Below are 17,627 nucleotides of genomic sequence, written 5' to 3'. Positions count from 1 at the left end.
TGTTAAAATAGTATCTGTATCCAATCTTTGCATTTACCCAGAGGAAAGAAAATCACTAAAACAACAGGGGGTTATTCGGTGTCATTATATAAGATAAGATAAGATAAGATAACCTTTATTAGTCCCACACGTGGGAAATATGTTGAGGTTTTTGAAGCTTGTGGTACCAAGCATTCGTGTTTAAGATGGTCATGCTAACAGTTTGAAATACAAAAGTCTAATGGAGTGAAGTGGGGGTAATTGAGGTTTCTCCGTCTCCCAGAGAAGAAGACCAGTTGCGTTTATTAATCCTCTTATACATCACAATTCCACTAAAGTTTACCTCTAAACAAAGAGTGAACTGAGAATTTTGCTCTCAGGGGTGTTTGAACACATGGCTAAAATGTGGGCTAGTGTGGAATGCTTGCCTTGGGATGCTTCCTGTAACCCATGCAAACCCTTTCTTTCACTATTTGGGTGACAGAAAAAGATCTGTTTGCCTTTCTGTAAAAGTTACCGCACGCCACTGCTGTTTAGTGTCAGATTATCCCAATAGAGCAATTCGCTCTTAGAGTACATGCTTACTTGTGGTTCTTGGAGCTGCTAGAAGCATAATGGAAAGTATAGCCTACAGCTATTATAATTTTCTTTCTTTAAAAGGCAAACCTGAAAGCCTGTGGAGCAGTTCATAATTTGGGTTCAGATACCAGACACCTTCCGCGTTAAACTTTGTTTTTTTATTAAAGCTTATGGTTAGGTCAGCTAGCCCTGAGCCATCCCTTAGTTATGCTGCTATAGGCTTTGGCTCCTGGTGGACTTGATCCATGATGCACTAAGCATTTCTTCCCCTCTTGCCTGTATATACTTGCATTGCATTTATATGTTATGGCTGCATGTCATGTCACAGCAGATGGCTGGGTTAGGGCCCTGTCTGTGACTGTTGGAGGTCACTTTCTGTGAGAAGGCAGATCTTCTTTGCCAGTATTGCCAAGTGCATGCTCATAAGGACTTTTCAGATAGTTTCCATCTAATGTTGTGGGATCTTTACATTGTGATTTGAAATGCCTTAACACAGCTGTTATTGTGAATTGGTGCTACATTATATATTGGCATGTATTCCTTTATCCATACAATTTCCACTTCTAATAATCACCCACACAGTTTCAAATTTGTCAAGTAATATGAAATTTCCACCCCCTCAAAGGCTGACTGCTTTCACCCCATCTCCAGTTTAGAGAATCGAAATCAGCTAAGACAGCTTGTGAAGCATTGGGTTTGAATTCATTTGTGTAAAACTATAAAGAAGGTAAACCTCAAAGCAGCACGAGTCAGCTGATTAAAGCTTGTACACTGGAACTGTCAATGGAAATTATCGCCACTACAACCAATCTTTGTGTTCCCCTACCTGCTGAATCCCACTTTAACTCCTGACTGTACTCTTTTTCCTGTTTAACTGTGTAGGCAAAATCAACTCTACAATGTAGGCAACAGAAAATGAAGGTATTTTTAAATTGTTTTTCACTGTGTCCTACATAACAGATTTAAACTGAGTACATTCATGAAAATTAGAATTTAGATTGGAATAACTTTCATATTCATTTCATATTATTGTGTACTGAATTAATATAGCACATGACAAAAATAGCTGGTAGAATTGTCCTTTAAAGTGCTCCTTTTTATTTTCATACTTGGAGTGCATTTCCGAGTCTGTACTTTTTATTATTTATTACTTTAAGTTAAGAAGTTGATTGAGTACTTCAGCGTTAAATTTTTTCAAAAATGTTCTTTTACTTAAGTATCTCTACTTTTGCCACTTCTGAAGTTATTTTGTTTGTAGTCCAGGGTGGTATGATTGTACAGCAGACATCTTTAATGACATTAGAAAACAAGAACTGGGTGAACAAGTTTGAAATGTCAGTAAGTATATGACTTTTGACCACAACTGTTTGCTACAGTATACGTAAATATAACTGAAGTAATGTTGCTTTGTAATGTGTTACACCCAACACTGGTTATGGCATATGCACACTCAAAATCACAGAGTTACAAGGAGAGTGTTCTAACCTGCAGGGCAACTAACAATATTTGGAGAATATTTAATATCAAAAGTATATAAAAATTAACTCAGAAGAGGTAGCAGAGAAAATAAGCATCTTTCTACCATCTTATTCTTTCACCAAATTATTAGGAGTGTAAATATGTTTTATGAAAAGATAAAATTCCTATATATAGGAAAGACTAAACTGTAAGCTCTAGTAGGTTGATTTGATGTCACAAGGACGGAATGAACTGAGGTACAGACCAGCGGGGTTAGAAAGAAAAGTCACAATTTTATTTACACAATCACCAGGTGAAACTATATTCGGTGCGAAGGGTTAAGGATTTCCAGGGAAGGAAGGGAAACGGGTCCAAAAAACACACTCCACGCTCCCGCTCTCCACTCCTTTGTCCGTTGTCGCGTTACCACACCACATTGCCAGACTTCAGGGAAAACAGGTCAGGAAGCAGGTCCAGGGAATTGAGGTTACTCAGCAATCCAGCAAAGAAGCCCACTGAACCACCATCTTAAATAGTGGCTTGGGCAAAGAATGCAATCAGACAGATCCGTGGCAAGTGGTTGATTGCACCAGGTGCGTGGGCCAAGGGCGGGAGCCCAGGTGAGCTCCACCCACGCAGACAGAGGAAAAACCAGAGAAAGAGAGACAAAAACAACATGTGGCCTGAAAACTAGGTCAGACATGGAGACTATGACTCTAACCCCCTTTCTGTTGGAAGACTAGCTGAGAAAAAAAAAAAAAAAAAAAAAAAAAAAAAAAAAGGAAGACTAGCTGAGGTAAATATTGTATGTGCTCACAAAGAAACTGGAACATACATCTAACCTAGAACTGTCACTAACCAGTTTGGTAGATAATAGTTATTATTTATTTCTTGTCATGTTCCAATATACTGTCACTTGCGAAAAAGTGTCTAAATTTATTTCATTCAGCATGCCATAAAGGATTAATGGCATTTGTGTGGATAGCATATGCAATCCTGTGAACCCAGCGTAAACCAGTTTCTGTGGTTTGGACTTGAAAGATAATTTATACGCACCATCAGTTTGAAATTAAATAAGCACCTCATCCAAGGATTACCACAGCATGACTCTCACATTGCCAATTTATTTAAAAGACAAGTATGTCAGAATTGTAGAAGGAAGTGGTTGCTTCCTACAAATTATTTAATACTTGTATATACTATTAGGACAATATTTAAAGAACACACATATTTAATGACTTCCCAATTGTAGACCCTATACACGTTTAAAGCTAATCAGGAAGAAACCGATTCGTGTATTTACACCCACAGCAAAGTCAGTGAAGTGTATGCTCACACTTACTACGCATGCACAAGTCATAGTCTTAACAATAAACAAACAAAAAAAAAATTCTCTGTACATCTCTGCCACACCAGCTGTGAGCCTCACGCAGTGTAGATATCTACTGTCAACAGATATCCTCTTTTAAAATTAAAAACGAAATTTAAAAAAACAAAACAAAACAAAAGACAGTCTCACTCTAATTAATTGTGGCTTTATTTGCTAAAAATCAGAGCATAGGAACAACAGAGAATTTATGGCCAAAGGTTTGTGAACACCCTTGTGTGGCTGGTGAAGATGTTAAAGCTACATTCATAGGACATTCATATGCTGTGATAATAATTCATTGCTCTGGAAAAGATTAGCACACCATTTTGAAACCTTTCTGCAGTAATGTGCTTTCATTTAGCTACAAGATCATTTCAAAAGTTGGGAACAGGCTCACAGCCTTATCCCAAATAATGTTTGATGGGGATTGATGTGAGCCAAGTTATTCCAGGCCAAACTGGCAAAAACATTGCTTCATGAACCTGGCCTTGTTTACTGTTACAAGTTTAGGATCATTGCACACACAACAACTTGATTGTATTGTGTATTTACAAATAAAGCATTACATCAGTGAGTTTTTTTGTCTAATATTGGTAATGTGCAATATTCCATCTATTACTTCTTTTATGTGACACTTGCTCCAGACTTGATTGTCATGTTGGCAGACTTGGGAAAGGGCGGGTAAGATGCACCTCCACACGGAGGCATCCGTGTCCCATTCTTAATCAGGTATCTGAATCAGCCACCTTAACTGGCTTATTTCCAAAGCTTTCCAAAGAACAGCACTGCTACGCAGAATTCCTTCCAGATGTTTACAGTCGTATTCCCAGTGTTCAACCACCCTGCGAAGAAAACAAATCAATAGTTTGCACCCACTCACCTTTTGTCCACAATTTGGGTTCTCAAACCCATTTCAGTCCCTCCAGCTTCGAAACCATAGTTGTAGATTTTTTTCTGAGCTCAAGTGGGCAGACACATTTTGTTAACAGTTGGTGAAACATGCTGACCAGCTGGGCCACAGACCTCAGCACTGATTTACACCCATCCCATGTGTCAATCTCACTTTTTCACTCACATTTTTAACTGTAAAAATATTACAAACAGTCCAGGCTATAAGTATTTTTATAGCTTAAGAGTGTTCAGGCTGAGGCTGTGCACATGTGAAATAAAATACGATGACCCTAAAATTGAAAAATCTGAGTTAAGTGGATCTACTTCTATATCAAAAATGGACTCTATGAGAGAGAATGCTTCTGCTGTTGTCTTTTTCCCCCCATTCTTTTTACTGTATCTTATTTATTTTGAAACTCATGACCCTACATCACCTGAGCTGGGATCAAAGTTTATCCACCTCCTAAAGCATGATCTTTACAGTAAATCAGGGGATCAGGGACTTTTTCTGCTGGGGTTTGCGTGGCCCAGCAGAACAGCTTTGCTTTAATGGTGGTATTATGTTTTCATATTACACAATATGATTTACCATTTCATGGTTTTTATTAAGTTAGGGGAGGAAATCGCCATGCCATCTGGACAAATTATGTGCGATGACTATCAGCTCTTTGACTTTACAGTTTTATTGCTATCTGCAAAAATCTCATTTTATCTAATATCTGAACAACTTCCAGGAGTGTGTAAATCTAGAAGTTATGGACTTTGTTTGGGCGTATTACTGAAAACAGACCAAAAAATTATGTTGCTTGTCCAAAAAGTTTCAAACTGCAGGCTTAGCAGGATAGCCTGTGCAGGATAGCACATAATGTAGTAAAACCAAATGTCATTATTTTTCATGACCCAAATTGAATAACCAACACATGACATGTGGGTGTAAATAAAGATTTTGATTTAAGCAGTTAACTTTTTAACTGTGCCCAAATATGTACTCTGACCTGAGGTTCCTGGAACCCTGTTTCAGACTTGGGACGTTAAATTGTAGTAGTTCATTGCTCTCCCACAAACAGAAGAAATGGCCACATTCTTACCATTTAAAGTAAATCAGTGTGTTACACAGAATGGGATTATGTTGTTGAGATTGCATTATAGAAATCTGCATAGTTTTATAAATTTTTTACTCTTTAAATTATTCATTCTTCTCAGCGATGCTAAATCAGAGCAGCTCCGAAAAAGTTTCCTGTGTTGAAAATACATTAAACAAGCAACTGTTGAGTTCCTGCTTTTTATTCAGCTACAGAGATCATTAGAGCTGGCAGTCACATCTTTTGCTTTTAATCTCGGGTTCTTTGGGATGGGAGTAAAATAAATACAAATATATTAAAAAACAGTAAAATAAATGTATGTAATAGATTATTTATCTGTTTCTCCTAATCAGTGCACTTAATAAGGGCTGGCCTTTTCCTCATTATAATTTGTAAAGCTGCTTAAGGTTGTGGACTACACCTGAACCCACAAAACAAGTTCAACATGGCCAGGCTTTCTTACCATTAGCTAGCGCAACAAAATTTAAAACCTCAGTAAGAGATGATGGCTCTCAAGCAGATATAGAAAATATGTAAATGTTTACCTTTTTATGCGATAAAAGACTCACTGGCTTTAAATGGCCTGTATTTATATAGCGCTTTACTAGTCCCTAAGGACCCCAAAGCGCTTTACACATCCAGTCATCCACCCATTCACACACTGGTGATGGCAAGCTACATTGTAGCCATAGCCACCCTGGGGCGCACTGACAGAGGCGAGGCTGCCGGACACTGGCGCCACCGGGCCCTCTGACCACCACCAGTAGGCAACGGGTGAAGTGTCTTGCCCAAGGACACAACGACCGAGACTGTCCAAGCCGGGGCTCAAACCAGCAACCTTCCGATTACAAGGCGACCTCCCAACTCTTGAGCCACGATCATCCATTTAACTGACATTCTGTCCCTACATTAGCCTGGTTGTTGCTAATCCTTGCCAAATAAATAACCAGTGGCAGATATTGCTAAATGAAGTTATTTCAAAACTATTTTACAATTCATAATTAAGAATCAACTTGTTTGGGCCGTCGTAATTCATTTCTGCTCCTCATCTTATTCTGCTTATTCCAATTTGTTTAAAGACATTTGATGTTTATTGAATTGCCTCAGCAGTTTCACAGCATGAGCTCATGTTTCTTTTATTTGCAGCAACATGTTCAAACACAACTGAGATTTAAAATTGAAAATGTTTCAAAAGGTTTAATTTATTACAGATTTATGTTTGGCTGAACTGTAATGTAACCCAATTGTATTACTTTGGCAACATAACTTTGCATATATTTTTTAAACTTGTGAAACATGAAGTTCATAAATTTATTTAAGCCATCAGCAGACTGTCATCAGGGTGTACCACAAGAAAATGAGGCTCATATGTTGGATTTCAAAAAAGACATTTTTCCTCTGGCTCTTTCTGTGGACTCTTTCATAAAATGATAAAAATGATGCCTGCGTAAATTATTTTGCCTTGGAATTTCTAAACCACTTTTATTTAGATGTCATGCTCAATAAAACACAAATGCCAAGCTTTGAAATTACTAAAGGTTCAAAACATTACTAAATCACTGTGTTAAAGCCACAGGGGTAACAAACTACCAGAAGTTCCACACAGAAAGATCAAAAATATTGTTTTTCCACAATAGTAATAAAGTCTTTTTTTCAAAGTGTTTATCCTCATAAAATCCAAGTAAACCATTTGCAACAGATGTTTTTCCCAAAAGCTCTGCTGAGAAGTTACAAGGCTAATAGAATACCTTAATAGTTGTTGTTGATTCTTTGCTGAGCAGTTGCCAATGGAAGTACTAAAAAAGCCAGGAACCTAATAAATGTTGACCATTAAATCTTGGTATTGTTTGGGTGATTTTTACGTATAGCTGTGAGCAGCACAGTCACAAAGCCAGACATTCTCAGCTTTACTGTCAGTTTTTGGGTTTTTTTTGCATAAATTATTTACTTGAATGTAGTTTTTTTTTTCCGCTTTTTTTTTAAGCAAGTTTCCAGACACATCCATATATCCAATCTCACACTGCTTCAGTAAGGCTGTCGAGGTCAAGGCTCTGGGGAGGCCAGTCCATGACAGATGTTGTGTATTTTTCTATCCAGGTATACTTGTACTGTACTGCAGCGTATTTGGGATCATTGTCATATTAAAAATTGAAGCTATTGTTAATCTAATGCTTTCCAGATGGTGGATACAAATATGATCATACTTTTCTGAATTTGTAATTCCATCAATTTTGACAAGCTTCCCCACACCACTAGGTGAAATGAAGCCATAAACCATGATAGAGCCTCCACTGCATTGTACAGATAGCTATCTGTCAGATAGTTTATTTTAGGCTCCCAGTACATTCTAAGGCAAATTTTTATTCATAAAGCACATTTAAAACAATAAATTTGACCACAGTTCAGCACATGAAATAAAGGATACACAAAAAAACACTAAAAAAAAATCAAAAGAATATAAGCGATAATACAACATCTAAAGCTTCCATCTTCTTTTTTTATCTTCCACTTGTCCAGTTTTCTCAAATTTTTCAGTGACACTCAACACACAGTAGCGAGGTATCCCAGGTTTTATGCAAAATACTATTTTATGCTGTCAAACTGTTTCATCTTTGGCATTTTCATAGATTCAGCTAAAGATAAATGTAGTTTTTTTAGCATGCTGGTACACAATGTCATTTTCAAAACATTGCCTCCTTATTTGACCTCTATTCTCCTATCTCAACATTTCCTCTTGTTTCCCTCCTTTTCAACCCTCCTTTCTATCTTTCTTTACTTTGATGCCCCTGCTTCCTTCTCATTCTTTCTGTCTCCCCTCACCTTCCTCTTCGCAGGTTGTTTGAGTACCGTGGCAGAGTGTCTCCTGTTCCACGTGTGGTGCCAGTCAAACGCCCGAGAGTGGCTGTACCCTTGGTACGACGGGTCAAGTCTCTGCCTGTCAAACTGCTGGCATGTAACGCCTCCATCCTCCCAACCAGCAATGGCAACAAACAAAGATGTGAGTTTCAACGTGTACAAATGAACCATCAGCCAGTTTTGCTTTACAAGAAGCTGTTGTAAAGCATTGCAGTACCTACACCACATTAATCCACCATTAAAGTCTGATGTGTTGACTTTAGTTTGTCACTGTTTACTTTTCCAAGTAGAAGTAAAAATAAATATCAACATTTTAAGAAAGTAAATATGCACGTACATATATTGATATACAATTCTGTACATATAACTTGTTAAAGACTCAAACTGTCAGTGATATTGATTTTAGGAAAAACACACAGCTCTGTCACCAAACATTTTCCTTCTGACTACATATATTTCTTGCTTTTCTCTTATTCATTATCTCTTCTGGTTTAATTTCTAACCAGCTCCACCCTGTCTCAAACCTCCTCTTCATCTATCTTTCAAGCCCTGCTTTTACATGACATTGGAAGGCCAAAACATCAGGTTAATCCTTGTCTCTCTCTTGTTTTTTCTCTTGTTTTTTTTCTTTCCTTTTTTTTACCAGTTTCCCATCACATGAATTGAAAGCATATTCAGATTCTAAACAAATTATGCAAAGGCCCTGTCAGCTCCCTGAAGTTTTCAGTCTATGTAGAGCTCACAAAGCAATTTACATGTCACAGATTTAAGTGTCTTTCTGTGTATTCATTAAACTTACATTGCAAATTGTTTTGAAGAGAATAAACAAAAGCCTTTTTTAACTGCAGATTTTTTGGGGATATCAGAACAGTTTTTTTTGGCCTAATGCTCGCTGATATGAATTAAGTTGTTCTTGCAGTTACACAGGACATCCTTAAACAACTGGACCTATGGTCAACGGTATGACATTTTTATATTTCACATGATTTTAATTTGACTATTAATATTTACTACCGCTATTACCGCTTGTTTTCATACTCCCATATAGAAAAAGCCATTCATGCTTTTATTTGCTTTGGAGACTACATCTGCTACCTCTTTTCTGGGCTAAATATGAAAAAATTATTTTTCTTGCCTCCAATTCAGAATGAAGTTAGAATGAGTAGAATAACCAGTCCTGGCTCTCTACAGTGTTCCTATGTACTGTATATTTTGGGATTTATTTTTGAATTTTATTTTGCTGATGACTTTCGTAACTTATCTGGGTCTGGCCCTGAGCTACATAGGAGAAATGTTTGCAGCCTTAGAGCTTGAGCTGGGGGCTCTTCTGTCTGTTCCAAATCAAGACTTAAATCTAAAGATGATCCTGCTTCACCGTCAAGGGACCTCAGCTTTAACACAACCCACATGAGGACATAAGCATATTGAGTGTAATGAAATACACTATATAAATAAAATTGCCCTAATAAAACATTTTTTTAACTTGTTTTACTTTTGAATATTTGTTTTTTAAAATTGTTAATAAAGGATAATTAAATAATTATCTAGTAACGGCCCAGCTTTTAGATTTGTATTTACATGATGTGTATTCTTTTCTTTAAAACAATAAATCTTGGTTTTCTTGCTTTTTTACTTTAGATTTGTGTATCCTGTTTTGCATTCTAAGCATTAAGTAAGTACATTTTTATTTATATAGCAGTTTTCAAGACAGAGATCATGAAGTGCTTCACGACAAAAAAGATACCAGAGCAGTAAAGCAGTTAATGTTAATCAAACTCCAAAAAGATGAGTTTTAGTTGTTTTAGTGAATACTTTAACCATTATTACTCACTTCCATAACAATTTAGCACATTTCACGTAATCTTTAAAGATTTTTTTGAAGAATTGAAGATTTTACCTTTCAAGCTGCAATAAGCTTTTGTGAAGAGTCATCTATGTATACGCCGAATAAGACCAAAATAATAATTTAAGCTCTATCAATCATTTCCAAAAACTAATACATGGAAAGGGTTTTTTTTGGGTTTTTTTTATATTAAAACTATCATAGACAAAGCATAAGCATGGTCACATCCATCACAGCGCTGCCTTGAAGATACTTCCCTCCAGCATGGAAATGGGAAACAGATGACATTTTAACAAACCTTGGATTAAGTTAGGAATTCAGAGGTCTTAGTTGTAGATAGAAGTGACCCCCCCCCACTTTTAAAATAAAGAAGTTCTGATTGGTTTTAAATGGTAGTATCTTTTGTTTTCCTGCTTGCTGTTGACCCCCTTCAAGAATATTGTCTGTGTATTTAAATTCAAAAGCATAGTCAAAATTAGTTTATTGCATCAAATACAATAGATGCCAGCATCACATTTAAAATATATATAGTCATGTAGCTTCATACAAAAATTATTTTGTTCTATGAAATGAATAAAAAAATGCTGTTACATACAGCTACATGTGGCCTTTTTCTTTTTTCTTTTATAGTATTCAGTTTATTTCTGTTTCCTGCGGCTTTAAGAGAATACTTAAATAAATAATAATACACTCATATTATTAAGTTATCACTGTAACTATAAAAAAACAGCTCTTCTTTTATTAACTTAATGTTTTGTGAGGATAATAACACATAATGTTTTATTTTCAGTTCCGCCATGTTACAGTACCATGTTAGAATACCCAATTCTCTTGCAGCCTTAAGGGTTAGCGGGTTTATATGAGCAAAATGCTACAGGAAACTAATTAAATCAAATTCAAATTTCAGCGGGTCTTTGTCATAGAAAGGAATGGTACATCATTACCTTCGTGGTACAGTCATGAATTGGATCCAGAGTTGTTTTTTTGGTTCTGGTTCTTCTCACACAGCCGTCCAAAGAGGTGACACTCTCCAGAATTCAGCAGGCGCCAGGCGTGGGTTGAACAATGCGGATTAGCTGAATGTTGGCTTGAGCTGACGTCACAGTGTGTGGGCTGGGAGATATTAAAGGCAGATTCTGGGTCCCTTTTGTTTGAAGTCAAATAACTCTGATAAATTCATTAATCAAAATTAGACTCTTTAAGTGTGAAAGGAATCTCATGTGCTGGACAACAAAATATCAATTCTCCAGATAGGGCAGCAATAATGTAGCAGAAACTGCGTTGCTGGGGTCAATTCTTTGTATTGAATTGAGCTTGTGCTTATTCGAGCTTAAAGATCAAAAAGGTATACATAAGTTAGTCAGAGAGAAAAAGTCAGAGTTTTAGTGATTGTTCATAAAGTCTTCAGTAGAATAAATGTAAGACCAAAATAAAAGTGTCAGACACCAGTGTCTAATACCAGAGATGGAATAAGGCAAAAAGCCATGGCAGCACAAGCAGGCAACGGAAGACTGCCAGGTCTTTTATTGCCTGGGGTCTAGAGTCAGAGCAACCTTCTAAAAGAGCCTGTGTGATAAGGCTTCGGGTTGTGCCTGCATGTATAACTTGTAATGAACAGACAAGCCGTAAAAGGCGGGGGGGATTCTTGGGTTTGTGTGCGAGGGAGAAGGGTGGAAAGAGTGAAGACATGAAGTCCTGGTAACAATTTAATTTCATTAATCCAATCATCGATTTCTGCACGACAAGCCATCTTGTCTACTTAAAAGAAAAAGTGTCTTTTTCCCCAGTCCTTACAGCAACATGCACAGCTTGAGTGCAGCTTGCGTCCAGTTGCTTCTGGTGAAATCTTTACAATCTTAACAGCCATCAAAGGCAAAACACCCATTATTTCTGAAAACTTTTATCTTGGTGATTCTGTATGCTGTAAAAAACAGATTGTCCCTAGAGGTCGTGATAAGTGGTAAAGAGAAACTAATGCCAAGTCACTGCAGCGATGTGTCGATTTATTACTAGCTTCTGGCAGACCTCTTATCTCAAGGTTTGTCTTTGTGTGTGAGGCTGTGTGTGTGTGTGTGTGTGTGTGTGTAAGATCACTGAAAGGTCATCAAAGGGTTCAGCTGTCTTATTTTTATGTCAAACAGAGATGCATCTTTTGGATTTTTGGATCTGTTCCATTGCCTTTGATATCTTTATTGTAGGAATAATAAAGGGAGCATTTTTCCAGACAAAGAGTCTGTCGAAATTCAAATTTGAAAACAAAAATTTAATTGCCCTATAGGTTTAATAGGATTAAACAAAGAGGGTGAGGTTGTCACTACTACATTACAATAACAATAAACTTTGGCTGAGAGAACCAAATTGTCTGCATTTAACCTTATTCAGGGAGGCATGGCTCAGCAAGGTAATGCAAGCAAGGAAAGAAAAAATGATCTATTTATACAGTATTTTTCACAAACAAGAGTCACAAAGTGCTTTAAAAAAGAGGCACACAAAACTAGAATTTTAATACAATGTAAAACTAAAAGAAAAAGACAGGACAACAGAGTAAAAGACCAGAAAAGAAGGACGGGGGCAGAAGTGAGGACACAAGAGGTACGCTGGTAGAGTTAAAGGGGAAAATGGAAGGCTAAATAGAAATAGTATAAAACTTGAGTAGATTTTCTCACATTTCTATCTTCAAAACACAGACAAGCTTTCATCCATTTGATCAGAAAAATCTATTAAGTTTCAGAGAAATACATCAGAGTACTTTGATTAAAGAAAAAGATGAAAAAGTTTAACATTTACTGAATAAGACTGTAATTCATCACTTTGATCCACAGCAGGATATTTGTCTGTAATGTCATAAAATCTGGCACAGATGCTCATGAATCCCAACACACGACTCCAGATGTTCTTGGTGATCCCCTGACTTTATCTCCGGTGCTGCTAACACATCAAGTTTTTGACTAGCACATGATGAAGATCAAAATATATTTACGGATTTCCATCAAAGTGATCAGAAGAGGGACCTGATGTAGCCAGGGCCATAACTTTGGAGACAGTGACACATTTCTTGTACAGTTTTGTCATTGTACATCACCGCCATGGATTTTAAATCAAACGATCAGGATGTGATTAAAGTGCAGACGTCCAGCTTTCATTAAAGGAGCTTAGCAAAAGTTTTGTATTGCCTGCTTAGAAATATGAGATATGAGATCAAATCAAAGATAATCTAAAAGGAAAAAGATAATTTAAACAATAGAGAGTGTTTAAAAGTGTGTGGATCCACTGCTTTCTTTGCAGGCTTATCAATCAGGACATGGACACTTACATCCCCTCTCACCTCCCTCCCCTCTGTCTATGTTTGTCTGTGTCTCTCTATCAGCAGTGAAAGGCACAGAGCTTCAGGCGATAAAGTCAGAGTTGACTCAGATTAAAGCCAACATCGAGGCTTTGCTGGGCAGACTGGAGCAGATCACAGAAGATCCACACATAGCTGCCACAGGTGACACCCCCACCCCACACACATACATACCTTACATTATAAATGAAATCATTCAAGGAATTGGAACTCTACAAAACCAGTGCACACTCTGATTATGCTAATCAGAGTTAAACAGTAGTAAAATAGTAATGGTCAACTAAACAAATGCAAACAATTACCTCATTTTCAAGGGGCCTTGACTTTGTCCCTGTGATTTTGCACTAGCTGAGTAAAATCTGTCATTGAACTGTATAGGTCTTCCTTGAACCTTGGAAACCATTATTTGTTTCTAGTATCTGTAATTTTTCTTCTTTCTTTTGTGTCTTAGTGCAGCCTTTTCTCTTATATCAACATTGTTTCCACTTCACCTCCAAGCAAACTTGTTTCTTGTATAGAGCAAAGGGGGTCTAGCTGGTAAACAAATAGTATGCAGACTGGAGGCAGCGAGCATGAGCCTTCTGATTCAAAATGAGTCTTATTTACTAACATACACATGGCGGTAAGACAAAAATTGGCCGGTGTGCACGTGTCATAAAACTGAGCAATTTTGCATGCAGAGTCATTTTTTTTTTCACATAATAAGAACATTTCCATACACATATTATATGAGGGGCCATTAAATTCAGTAATATTTGTGTGCTTACTGAGAAAGCTGCTCAAGATCACCAGTATCAAGGTTACAGCACAGTTTGTTTGTTTGTTTGCTTTTTGGTGTTTCCAACCAACCTTGGAGTCTGTCCTCTTCAGGAATCAGAATTAGTAAAACAAATAAAAGTATTTTCCTGGCAGCCACAGTTTTTGAAGGGAGCAATGGTGGAAGTCAGATGTAATGGGACTTTATATACTTCCAGAGTAATCACAGCATTTGAATCTTTCCTCTTTTGCATAAAGCTTATGGTTAAGACTGGATCCCTCTAACTAACCCTCGCTTAGTTAAGCTTAAATAGGCCTAGATTACAGGGAGCTCCACACAACGCATGGCCCCAGTTTGTTTGTGTTTGTTTTCCTCACTCACCTCTTTCCACCTTCTCGTTTTTCTGCATTTGGTCATTTTTCGTTTGTATTGTGAAGTGCTGTCCATTTCAGTTTTCCAGCATTCGGCTGGATTTGAGTTGAGCGTATAGCCTTGTACACTTCAGAATTCATCCTGTTACTCCAATCATAAAATCTAGTGATTCACTTCCAGAAAACTGTATCCTCCATGCTTATGATCATGAGATGTTTTTTTCCCTTCTCCATACTTTTCTCTTCCCATGATTCTTGGTTTCATCTGTCCAAACATGTTTTTTTTTGTTTGGTTTTGTCTCTTGGGTGTGAAGGCTTTTTCTTCTGCATAACCAGAAGTTTGCAGCTTGTTGTAAACCCTCTGTATTTAAAGCTGAATTCTCATTGGAGACAACAATGCCTTCACCCTCAAGACTGTTTTTGACTTGAGTAGGTGTTGTGAAGGGTTTTTCTTAACCGAGGAAAGAGGAAAGGGAAAGGAAATTCTTTGATCATCCACTTCAGTTGTCTTCTGTGGTCATTCAGGCTTTCTGGTCTCACTGAGCTGGCCAGTGAATTCTTTCTCCTTTAAAATGTATCACATTGTTAATCTGGCCAAATGTAAAGTTTTTTGCTATCTTCCTGATAGTCCATTTTGTGTTTTCAGCCTAAGAATTGGCTCCTTCCCTGGCATCAACCTCTCCTTGGACTTCATATTGAGAATTTCAGTGGATAGCCAACAAACACAAGTTGAATGCTTTGAATCAACATCATATGTTATTTTCAAATAACCTCACTAGGCCATGCATTCAGTATAAATCAAAGCCTTATAAATGATTTGCTACTTCACCGCTCAACTAAACAAAGTAATTGTAAGTGTTGATAAAATAACCATTGGCCTTTATATTGGAAAAATTTAGAGAGAAAAAAACATGAACAAAGAATCATTAAAAGGACCGAATTGGTCAAAAGGACTAATCACTGCAGTAAAAACTGTACCAAAATGTGATTACAATAATAACTATAAAAATAATAATAATAATAATAATAATAAAAATTTAAGAAATACAACGGCACAAGCAAGCAAGTCCAAGATGAGAAGAAATCAGAAACAGTTGACTTGTATCCGTACGAGGAGTCTGGGATGCAGCTTTAGAAACACAAAAATGTTAGTGTCTGTGTTGCCTGATTCCAGATTTCTGAATGGCAGCCCACCTTTGAAACTTTGCCAAACAATTCTGAAGCCTGCTTTTGCTCTTTTCCATAGATTCGGCCTATGCACAAGAGGAAAGTTGCTAAGGACAGCTGTGGCTACAACTGTAGCTTGCCTCCACCAGTGTATGAATGTGAGAGTGAATGAATAGTGGTATTGTAAAGCGCTTTAGGTGCCTTGAAAAGCGCTATATAAATCCAATCCATTATAAGGATGGCTGGAACCATAATCCATTTGTTTTAACAAGATTACTGATGCTTACTCACTTTCTGTACTTACATGAAGATGTCTCTTGATTTGATAGTTTGGCAATAATGCTTACCTCTTCCAGAGTGTTTTTGACTTGAGTAGGTGTTGTGTAAAATAAACTATAAATAAAATCTATTGGTAAGATGAAATGTTCCTTCTGAACAAATAAAAAAAGCACACAGGGACCACAGGAAAAAAAGTTTGTATGATTAAGTACCACATAGCTAAGATCTTGGCTTGCTACAGCACTGAAACAACACTAGTCAAGTGCCCAAATGAACTTGAACTTGAACTTTAATGCTGACATTATTCTCTCTGTTTTTCCTAACTATGAAACACTCTTCTGTGGAAAGACCAATAGACATATTCCACAGTTCTGAGTTTATGTGGGATTTCTGAGGCTTCAGCCATTAGAACTCTTTAAAGATATGTTCTGATGTTCAAGGCTTTTAGTACAGAATTAAATGTTTGTGTTTCTCTTACAGTTTTACTGCAAGAGGGGTAGTAGCAATAGCACTTGCCTGACTAAGACCATTGAACTGTTATCCTGCAAAAAAAGCAAAGCAAACAAAAATTACTCCTTCATTCTGGATTGAATTTCCATTCTTTCTTTATTATCCCATGAGGCCTATTTTCAAATCAGATTACCCCGTGAGGACGGCCGTGTTTTCTTTCCTCAAAGACATGGATCATCAGCATTTGTAAAATCTGATCTACAGTTTTCGCAGTTGCGACATGTCCATCTCACGTTTGGGTTTCTTGTGTGTGTTCGCGTTCATGCAGATTTGATCAATACAGAGGAGTGCAAGAGTGAGGAGGCATGGCAGGGAGGGGAGGAATCAAGTTCAGAGCTTGAAGATGAGGATGAGCAGAGACAGAACAGCGAAGCTGAAGAGGAGGAGGAAGATGAAGAAGAGGAGGAGGGAGAGCACACACAGGATGACACCCACAACCACATGGTGAGTTAATGTGACAAACAGTAGTGTGATCTGGGGTAACCTAAGTCGAGACTTCTTATTCACACAAAGATGATTTTAGTGCAGGATTCAACCATTTGAGCCCTAATTAGTTCATTTTCATCAACAGAATTCAGTTATATTTAAACAGTATCAGTTTATAATAACAGTCATTACAAGATGCCTTATATATAGGTAAATATCCTACAATATTACAGACAGAACTGCAATCATCAGAGTATCTTCTATCATTTTCCCTGCATTACATGCATCTTATTATTTTACACTGATACTACATACATTTAGAGCTTCTGTTGGAACTGCAGGATTTTAAACACGTTTAAACTGAATGACCAAAAAAATAATAAATAGAACAAAATTACAGTCCATCCCACTATATATATGTATATATATAGAGAGAGAGAGTCATGGGTGGTTTGAATTCATAGGAGTTGTTCAGGGAGAAAAGGGAGCACTGACCCTTTTCGTCTGTCTTATTATCTCATAGTCAGGCATACAGTAGCTTGCAAAAGTTTTCGGCCCCCTTGAACTTTTCCACATTTTGTCACATTACAGCCACAAACATGAATCAATTTTATTGGAATTCCACGTGAAAGACCAACACAAAGTGGTGACACGTGAGAAGTGGAACGAAAATCATACATGATTCCAAACATTTTTTACAAATAAATAACTGAAAGT

At 37.1% G+C, this 17,627-nt stretch overlaps 1 protein-coding gene and 1 long non-coding RNA gene across 3 annotated transcripts in view; one reads left to right on the top strand and one right to left on the bottom strand.

Moving 5' to 3' along the window:
* Nucleotides 1-17,328, top strand: part of raly (RALY heterogeneous nuclear ribonucleoprotein) — a 101,340-nt gene extending 84,012 nt beyond the window's left edge. The window contains exons 5-7 of one of the 2 annotated variants that reach the window (XM_042215568.1): nucleotides 8,193-8,356; nucleotides 13,428-13,544; nucleotides 16,753-17,328. In XM_042215568.1, coding sequence (XP_042071502.1) covers nucleotides 8,193-8,356; nucleotides 13,428-13,544; nucleotides 16,753-16,937 — 466 coding nt within the window. In that variant the 3' untranslated portion in view covers nucleotides 16,938-17,328. Of the gene's footprint in view, nucleotides 1-8,192; nucleotides 8,357-13,424; nucleotides 13,545-16,752 lie in introns of both variants that reach the window. The other variant, XM_005950193.2, reaches the window with a different exon arrangement.
* Nucleotides 2,799-11,146, bottom strand: LOC121812722. Its single transcript, XR_006053271.1, has 3 exons — nucleotides 11,002-11,146; nucleotides 8,179-8,325; nucleotides 2,799-4,227 (listed from the first exon to the last, which is right to left on the bottom strand). It is a non-coding gene; the product is annotated as an uncharacterized LOC121812722 (long non-coding RNA).
* Nucleotides 17,329-17,627: the final 299 nt, after the last annotated feature.

Source organism: Haplochromis burtoni, unplaced genomic scaffold, assembly GCF_018398535.1.
Source record: "Haplochromis burtoni strain Fernald_Lab_line unplaced genomic scaffold, NCSU_Asbu1 Contig_762, whole genome shotgun sequence".
NCBI lineage: Eukaryota > Metazoa > Chordata > Actinopteri > Cichliformes > Cichlidae > Haplochromis > Haplochromis burtoni.
This window is presented reverse-complemented; position numbering and strand designations above follow the sequence as displayed.